The 9,701-nt window shown below is 40.9% G+C and overlaps 1 protein-coding gene and 1 non-coding gene across 2 annotated transcripts; one reads left to right on the forward strand and one right to left on the reverse strand.

Moving 5' to 3' along the window:
- Positions 1-2,925: 2,925 nt before the first annotated feature.
- On the forward strand, positions 2,926-5,398 carry CPN20 (chaperonin 20). Its single transcript, XM_086525118.1, has 5 exons — positions 2,926-3,184; positions 3,927-4,106; positions 4,246-4,401; positions 4,498-4,575; positions 4,925-5,398. The coding sequence occupies exons 1-5, from the start codon at positions 3,026-3,028 to the stop codon at positions 5,096-5,098; spliced, it is 747 nt and encodes a 248-aa protein (XP_086381244.1). The 5' UTR covers positions 2,926-3,025; the 3' UTR covers positions 5,099-5,398.
- A 2,068-nt stretch (positions 5,399-7,466) lies between these two features.
- Positions 7,467-7,538, reverse strand: TRNAP-AGG (transfer RNA proline (anticodon AGG)). Its single transcript has one exon. It is a non-coding gene; the product is annotated as a tRNA-Pro (tRNA).
- Between the last annotated feature and the right edge of the window lie 2,163 nt (positions 7,539-9,701).

Genomic DNA, 9,701 nt, shown 5'->3' on the forward strand with positions numbered 1-9,701 from the left:
AAATCTGTCTCTGCGCGCCTCTGTCACCACACTTGGCAGATTTTTTCCTACCCCTCTCTCTCTCTCTCTCTCTCTCTCTCTACACGTGCCCTAGTCTCCATTTTCTCATCCAAGCTTCTAGATAAGCATCTTGACAGATTCTAACTAATTCAGCTGCTTCAAAAAATTTGGGACACATACTGAGCACTTTGTGTCATCTATAATTAAATCATCTCGATGGCTTCATTTCTTTGTACAATGTACAATACTTTGCAACCTTGTGTTTCCAAACCATAACTTTTAAAACATATGTATATTCAATGACTTTTGAATATGTTGAATTTGGCATCACATCTTTATTTTTTGCTGCAAATCTTTATGCTTCATTATAGGTGGAATGGGAGCCTATGGAGTGCATTGTCAGCCTCATGTGAAGAATACATACTCACATTGATGTTTTAGAACATGCTAAGACTAGCGCAAGTCTCGTAGAGGAGGGCATTTTTTTCTTATGATCACTTCTTTTAGTTCAATCAACGGCACCAAAATGGTTCTCTAGTGAGTCTCCCAACACAAATTGATTGAAGTCCATTAACTAGCCCTTTCCAAATAATATGATTACAAAATCTAGACAAAGCAAGTTGTTCAAAGGTTTATGGAGGTCCTTTCCAGCTTTATAATGACTATAGTAGTTACGTTGTTTTTTCCCATTAGTGTATTCATTGAGCTATTTTGTGCTTGCAACATCCACATTGCCAAATCAATGCCACTTTTCAAAGCTTTGAATGCTACAAATTGGAATTCTCTACTTCCCAGGTGTTGGCATATCTAAGAGATTGAAGGCATATGTTGTGAGTTGATAAGGGACTCCCTTGTTGTGAAGTACACGATCACAACTAAGACCTTAATAGTTCCTTTTAGTACAACATGTTGCAGTTTGTAAGAGGCTCTTATGTCCCCATGGAGAATATGCTAGTCCAAGAAACAATACAATTATACAGGTGGAGGTCTTTGAGAGAGATTTCAAAATTGTCACAATGATTTCCATAAGGGACCAACATGTACTATTGCAGCTTTAACATGGCATATCAGAGGAGGAAGATATCCCCAACAAACTTTACTTTCTCCCCAATGATAAGAAAGTAGAGAGGAAATTAGAGAGAAGAATCTATTAACAAGTATGCCCATTAACTGATAATTTTTATTCACCCAATGCCAACAAGGGCCGCACTTCTTCAATTAATCTGGCTTGTGCAGCCAATGTGGTAACATACCCTTAAGGCATTTTGTACAAGTTTCATTGATTCTTTCTCAAGGTCGAGGATCCTATATCCAACCTTTAGGAGGGAAAAGATGGCACTAGCATCAATGAAGAGGTTGCAATCGATTCTCCTATCTCTAAATTACCTATGGTTCCATCCTCTCTCCTTGATTCCACATTAAGGTATGTATAAGGAATTGGTGCACCAAATACCTATAATCATCCACTCCACATCACCGTCATCCATCTCATTGCCGCCCTCCCTTGATCTATCCTTTTCAAGTAACCTTTTTGCCAAGGAATCCTCTCAATTTGTGATGCCTCCAACCCCTTACCTCGACACACCAAGCTCCTTGCTAATCCCACCCTCCACACCAACCTGCCTACTCCACTAAGGCCTTCCACCCCTCCAACCTCATTTCCAACAAAGCCATCACCAACTTCATCCACTCAACCGATATCCACACTCACTTGCTCCATCAGTGTTGACATCTTTGTTAGCCCCACTTGTTTCACCAACCCCACCAAAGCAAGGACACGTTCATGCACCCCATCATCACCAATATTCGCTCCACCTTAGCCGACAAGGATGATGAATCCCAAGTATCCAAATTTATTGGTAGTACCACATCAGGTTCCTGATGAACATTGCATTATGTTCAAGGACACTTATCGCTTGAATAACCCTCTTGCAAATGTCAACACGCTAACAACAATGGAAGCCATGGGGATGAAGCACACATTCACCATGATGATGGTGGATATTTCTCAGGTGTGGGTGATGTTGTACGTGGCCCTAAATATGTATATTGATCTAAAGAAAGAGTTTCTCAATACATTCTCTGACTACCACCCATGGCCCTAAATATGTATATTGATCTAAAGAAAGAGTTTCTCAATACATTCTCGCGGTAGTTGACTACCACCCATATTCTTGATTCATTGAACAATTTGAAGCTAAGTGGAAGTGTGGTGTATGCATATGCTACAAAGATAAGAAATTTGGTTAATTGATTGGATGCTGCAAACCAAGCCACTGAGCTACTACAATGCAAAACATTTCTATATGGGTTAGACAACAATGAGCCTCACACGGAGAAGGAATTGAAGATGATTTGCTCGATGCTACACTTTTTTCAGTGACTATTTAGCTAACAAATTGGTATTGAGGACACGCTATACTTTCCACAAAGAAGCTTGTTTTTGAAGTAGTTCATGATGGATCAGAGGAAGTGGATGGCTTTGCAAAGTCAACACTTTGAGATCATACCAGGGTTTTACCAGAGGTGTGTTAATGGCATACTGCGATGCCCACATAAAGAATTGAATGGTTCCCAAGATTGTCCACCTAATACTTGACATGTTTGGTAATGTATCATGACAAACGACTCTCCTTGGGCGGACTAGGCAAGTCATCAGAGATGCTTGTGCAAGGCTTCTGGGTGATGGTGGGTTTGACCACAATGCAATGTTGAGTCACATGTATGGGTTTGACCACGATAGAGTGTTTTCACATTCATGGGTTGTGGTCGAAACACTATAAAAAGCAATTATTTTACAATTATAAAAGAACAATTTTCATCTTATCCATATACCCACTAGTGTGAAAGGGTTCATTTAGGGAGCCTTTGCTTCTAACGTCTTCTAGATAGTTCTGTGTGAAGAAGGCTAAAATCGAATGACATCTTCTCTTATTAGACCTACTCTTGTTGCATAGTCTTCTCTATCTCCGCGCCTGTGTGTGAGTTCCTGCCACTCACTTCGGCCATCTCCTCGGCGTGCACTATGGCGTCGTCCCTGCAAATGAGCGCCTCCTCCGCCCTCAACATGGTAGAGGCCAAGTCCTTCCTGGGTCACAAGCTCCCATTTACCCGCTCCCTCTCTGTGCGGCCCAAGCCCCTTTGCACCGTGAGTGTGCGAGCTGCTACAGCCGTTGCCTCAAAGGTATGCTCTCATCCAGGAAGTTTAGGAGTTGTCTGCACTGCGCAGAGTCTTCAAAAGTGTGAGAGAGCAATCATGCCTGTTGGCTTGTCTGGTTATGGGTTTGATATGATTTCATGTGGCTGTTTTAACGGCGGTATATTACCTTTCTACCATTGGCCGAAATATGTCTTGGGGTTAATTAACCATTTGGATTCAACTCCTGCCGAACTATAATATCTTACCCATGTCATGTTTGACCCATTCACCTGTATTAAGGTGTTGATATCATGGGTACACTCCGGGCCTTTGTTTCTTTGTGATAAAACCATGCAGATTGAGCTGCCGTGACAATTACTGAATGAGGGGTGTCCTCTTTATGATAGTTTGTAGTATTCATAGAATGTTTTGCTAGTCATGGATTACATTTGGTGGTCTGCAAGATTGCATATGTGCCCCAAATTTGCACTGGAGAAATTGTTAGTATGTGCCATTACATCATATGTGCCGTCTTATTTGTCTTGAAGGAGTGTAGTAGTCTGGAGGTTATGTGTGTCCCTGTGCATTTATTTTGGTTATACTTATACGCGTGTGCTTATTTCACTCATTTGAAGCGGTTGACGGCTCCCATATGTTTTTTTGTAGTTTCATGCCTTGTTTTTCTCTTACTTTTTTTTGTGAAAGAAAGTCTTTGATGGTTATCTTCATTTTAAAACTTCAAAAGGAAACTTTTTGGTGCTCATCTTCATTTCTTTCGTTAATGCAGTTCACCACTTTGAAGCCCCTTGGTGACAGAGTTCTTGTCAAAATTCAGACTGCTGAAGAAAAGACTACAGGTGGTATTTTGCTGCCTTCGTCCGCTCAATCCAAACCGCAAGGAGGAGAAGTTGTTGCAGTTGGTGAAGGCAGATGTATTGGGGACAAAAAGATTGAAGTTGGCCTACAGGTTCATCCGTGTTCTGTGTTTGGGTTTTGCATGAATCTGGTCACTTCATGTTTACGCACATGTGGTTTTGGGTTATCAGTGTGCATTGTGACAATGCTCTTGTTAGATGCATTTATCAGTCTTTTGTGGCCTACTGCAGAGTGGGAAAAATGTTGTGTACTCCAAGTATGCAGGAACGGAGATAGACTTCAATGGGGTTGGCCACGTGCTTCTCAAAGAAGATGACATAGTTGGCATCCTAGAAACAGATGATTTCAAGGATTTGCAGCCCTTAAATGACAGAGTACTTATTAAGGTAAATGTTGTGTACTATTCGGTCAAGTTCATGGCTCATGGTTTGTTTGGCTTTAATGTGAAGTGATTATCTAAGGTCGCACAAGTTTGATGGCAGGTGGCAGAAGCAGAGGCAAAAACTGCCGGGGGTGTGTTGCTCACAGACAGTGCCAAGGAGAAACCTGTTATCGGAACGGTAAAAATGATGCGTAACATTTTTCTGTTTATGTCGGTCAGTCATACCTTCAAGTATGAGCACCCTGAACTGGGCTTCACCAGCTTAGTTCTAAAGCAAGCAGGGTGCCATGATCAAAGTTACTAGTATGTGGTAGTGAATATGAGGTGATCAAGACAGATTTTCTTCAAAAAAAAATCTCGAAATTTTCCCACTGTCTGCATGCCTGATGGGCATAATTATAAGGAAACACTGTGTTTGATCAGAAACTCTGTTCAAAGTCCCTCCCTTTTCGGAGCCTATTGGATCACGAACTCTGTTTCTTTAGTCCTTTGTTTCTTGTTTCATTCATACCGTTTTTTGTTGTCAGGTAACTGCAGTAGGACCTGGGACTTATGGGGAGGATGGTGCTCGAAAGCCTTTGGAGATTAGTGTTGGAAACAGTGTCATGTATTCCAAGTATGCTGGGAGCGAATTCAAGTCTACTGACGGCACACTGTACATTGTTGTAAAAGCACAAGATGTTTTGGCAGTGCTATCTTAGCTTCGACTATGGCTTGGTCCGATGAGGTTAACTTCAAGTCTACCAGGTTGAAATATTTTTTGCGGCTTAGTTTAGCTCGTGCAGTGGTTTTCCTGTACAAGAGAAAAGAGGCCAAGAGAAGCAGCTTAACAGTGTTTTCTGCTATTTGCAATAAGCACAAGCCCACCTCTTCATTTCATCAATGTAGCTTATTTGCATTTGACACTTTTAAGATGCAAATTTACCTGTATACAGAATGATGCTTTGGGTGAATTGTAAAATTCACTTTGAAATCGTATTAGCTGAGGATAATTTTTTCAAGATTTTGTCAGGTGGAATCTCGTATATTCTCCTCGAGCAATTTCAAAGTTGAATGCCCAATTTATTATGTGATGCTCATGTTTACTCTAGGAGCCATGCGAAAGTGGTATGCTTAACTAGTGCTGTGTTTCATGTGATTTCAGGAATGCGATTTGTGGTGATTGTAGTGGGAGGTGTGATCAATGTAGTGATGCCTCATTTGGCTTGCTGCTCTCTAACGATGTATTATCTGGAAATTAGTAACCAGATGAAGGTGCTAAATAGCTCTAAATTTGTCTGAATGACCATGCTTATCACATTGTCTTCCTTACTGCTGCTCCCCTTGAGCCTGCTCTTACATGCTGACATGAGGGTAAGTAATGCTTGAGGATGGTCTCTACATGCACATGTGCACGTGTGCTCACACACAGCTGTGAAAGTCCATAAGATGGTGCCTGATTGCATAGACTCCTAGAGAGGTGAGGTATAATAGAGGTATTGATGTTGAAGAGTGCTGCGTCTGCCCTTAGAACTGATATGTGGGGAAGATATAGTTGAGGATGGTCCTTTAGGGGAGAGAGAGAGAGAGAGGAGAGAATTTTAACGTCATAGGAAGCTATCCCAAAGGGACCTCAAAAGATCTATTTGACGAGAGTTGAATTTAAGACCACTATCTGAGAGAACGATGTTTGATCTTCGATTCAGTAGTAGGCCAACATAATTTCCTGATAAGTATGTTCTATGGGGGTGGGTTTTTTGTACTAAGTGATTGCAATTGAAAACAGAAGTCTTTGGGCAATATCCTGCCTAAGAACTGGTGCTGTTGCACAAAAAAGCTTTCAAGAACAGAAATTGGCAGTGAACGCGTATGCTTGGCAGTGGCGTGATATATCTCACACAGTAAAACAGTGATCTACTCGCATGTGAAAATGGTGATTGCTATCAAGAGGACACATTGGCTTCCAATGTCTTAAACAATGGTATAACAATGCATCGAAGGGGAAACATTGGCTTCCAGTGTCTTAAACAATGGTATAACAATGCATCGAACAAGGGGACGTCCTTCTATATATCTGTAAGCGTTGGTTGGATGAAGCAATTAGGAATTGGGCTGTTAGAAAGCATTTGTGACTTTCCAATGTCATCAAGAATTTGAGGCACCAAGTTTACCATCCTTGTCACAAGTGTGCTAATGTATAACGGAGTAAGCTAATTGATGTCACGAACAAGGGGACGTCCTTCTATATATCTGTAAGCGTTGGTTGGATGAAGCAATTAGGAATTGGGCTGTTAGAAAGCATTTGTGACTTTCCAATGTCATAAAGAATTTGAGGCACCAAGTTTACCATCCTTGTCACAAGTGTGCTAATGTATAACCTCTCGGAGTAAGCTAATTGATGTCACCGGAGACTCTTTGTCGGGCCCTACGTGTGGACTCTTGAATTATTAAATGATAAGTCGCAAGGATCGGAAAAGTCCAAATCCAAAGTCACCCGTTTATCGATTCCTATTTGTCTGAAGGTTACATACAAAATACAATTCCTTATGGCTTCAAAAAAATCCACTACCTACGTAGTGCAAGAACATTGAAAACGCTAAAGGAAAAATAAAGGAGAATCAACCATCTCTATACATGCACACAAAAAGTCCTTTGACTTTCCACCTTCATATGTCTTTTCATTTCCTACCTCACGCATCACTTACGCACTTACAATGTTTTGTAAAGCTTTTTAGTTTTCCAAGATTGGGGAGACCTAATTGTATGAAGCTGTTTCTAATTTGTTCCATTCCAAAGAGCAAGCCACTTCCGTCTTAGATGACCCGTTTCTATTTCCCGTTCCATGTGCAACAGAAAATGCATGTCGAACATAATGGATGTAATTGATGATAAGGTTATGGATATCCATTCTTGTGTATCGAGGCGAAAATTGATCATGTGAAAATGCCAACATCATTCAAGTGCAGTCCAATAATTAGTAGTCATCCTTTAATCTAGTTAGCGTAGATGTTCTTTCCTAATTAACTGTAGTAATAATTATATGATAATTAGCAATTACAGAAATTTATCATCTCGTTTAGGGATCAAAAAGGGGCATTCCGAGAATTGAACTCGGGACCTCTCGCACCCTAAGCGAGAATCATGCCACTAGACCAAATGCCCGATGTTGAACAGTGGCGCGCTATTTTAAATTATAAACAAAATCCAAGTATTAAAGCAACAGCTATTAATCCTCAACAATAGGCTGGTAATATCAACCACCTCAACGACCCAAACTACTGCTCTGAGCTCTCAATTGAGCATCGGCTTCAAAACCATGTGCACGTTGTAAGTCTCTCTCTCTCTCTCTCTCTCTCTCTCTCTCTCTCTAACCTACTCAAAGATTGTATGCACTTATCATGGCCAATGGGATATATTAGCAGTAACTTCAAGATAAAGTGGAGCGTCATCGACCTTTTTTGTGGCGGAAGTGGTCTCACGCCAAGATGTTTTTCACCCCAACATAGGGTCAGATCACATGGGATTATATTCAGTTTGCATGGCTCATCTTACAAAATTCACATGGCCACCTTGATTTTGGAGACTTTATATATTTCTTGTCCCTCATGGCTCTTATGACCATATGCTTCTAAGGGTTTCCATTGACAAGGCTCTCTCCATTTAGAACATGCATACATTTAGCCTTCCCTAGTGCAATTCCAAACACTCTGGCAAAAACATTCTCTTCAAGGTAGAAAAAGCATGAATAATGTCTACAAGTATATCCAAGTTGCCAAGGGTGTCCCTAGGCTGTCAACAAAAAAACACGGCCTACACCCCAAGTCACAAAACCAGATTGAAGGCCTACTTGATAGAATAAAGGAGGGATACATTTACTCTCATCCACTTGATGGGGGCATCGAACACAAGTCTAATCATGACATGCACTACCTGCCCAAGACCCGATGGGGAGATGTGCGTGAGCTATCACCTATCGGCATTTTGTCTCTTGGGATTGTTCCTATGACGTTAAAAACTTCTTTCCTCATGGGTGTGTGTGTGTGTGTGTGTGTGTGTGTGTGTGTGTGTGTGTGTGTGTGTGCACGAGTTTGAATAAGAAGAGGCAATTGGAATAAGCTTTCTATCAGCCAAGTGTGGTAGATTGGTTATCCCAATTCCCTCCTGAACAATAGGTCTTGAGTTCAGTTGGAGGAGTCTTGGATTGTTCCTACGACGTTGAAAACTTCTGTTCTCCTCTTGTTACTCCTCCATTGTGGCTATTCTTTCACAAAGACGGAGATGGATGATGCACTTGTAGGGATTGATGGAGCTTCTTGCCATTGCCCTCAAGATGATAGTCTTACTCACCGCTTCTTTATGGATTATTAGAGAGCATTTCAAATTGCTTAGTTGCAAGGGTTGTAATATTGTTTTGATTCCGGTTAAATGAATTCCTCACCCACATCTGTGCTCATTTCTCTTATGCTCAATCGGGAAGAAATAATCCGCTACGAAAATGGTGGCCTATTACTCTTTCTTGTGTGCATAAGATATGAGATACTCACTTCCACCTCATTTGATACCTACTTCACATACTAGTTTTGTTCAAGATTGATGCATGCTGAACATTATTTTTACTTTCCATGAGGTTACTTTATTGGGTTCATGATTTGGAGAACCCCTTGCTAATCTGCTTCTCTACTTTGAGCAAGCCTCTAATAGAGTGGATTGGGGTTCCTCGAGGGAGCTTTGTGTTGAATGGGATTTCTTGCCAAAAGAGGGCACATTATGAGGTAAGGACTTTGTGCCGAGTGGTTTGTGACCTTCTATGCGGTTTGTTGGCTGCTTCAATTTGTAGGTAGGGTGTGAATTTTGTTGGCACTACCTTTTGGCAAAATTTCAATCCATGTACAACAGAGTACTTTTCAAAGGTATGTTTTATTTTTCTCCCTCTTTAATCTTTAGTATCTCTTTTTCTTCTTCTTCTTCTCTCTCTCTCTCTCTCTCTCTCTCACACACACACACACACAATTGGGAGTGAGATGGTGCCAACATGTCTCCTGTTTTTTGCTGATACAGCTTAAATGAGCATGGCATGCTACCAAACACTATTCATGCTTTTGCCATGCAACCTTTGGAGATTCTTTTGCTATGATGTTTACTATTGCACTAAGGATAACATGGAAGGGTAGATGTATTGTGAGCTTTCCCCTTTCAAGAAACCTTGATTTTGGAGCCTTTGTATATTTCATGCCTTTTCCTATGTAGAGAGTAATACAGCTCTTCTTTTGTGCCACCATCCATTATGAATATCTATGCTTGCAAACTCTCACAAGACACATTTAC

The sequence above is a fragment of the Adiantum capillus-veneris genome, chromosome 12 (genome assembly GCF_014529385.1).
Source record: "Adiantum capillus-veneris isolate H3 chromosome 12, ASM1452938v2, whole genome shotgun sequence".
Taxonomy (NCBI): domain Eukaryota; kingdom Viridiplantae; phylum Streptophyta; class Polypodiopsida; order Polypodiales; family Pteridaceae; genus Adiantum; species Adiantum capillus-veneris.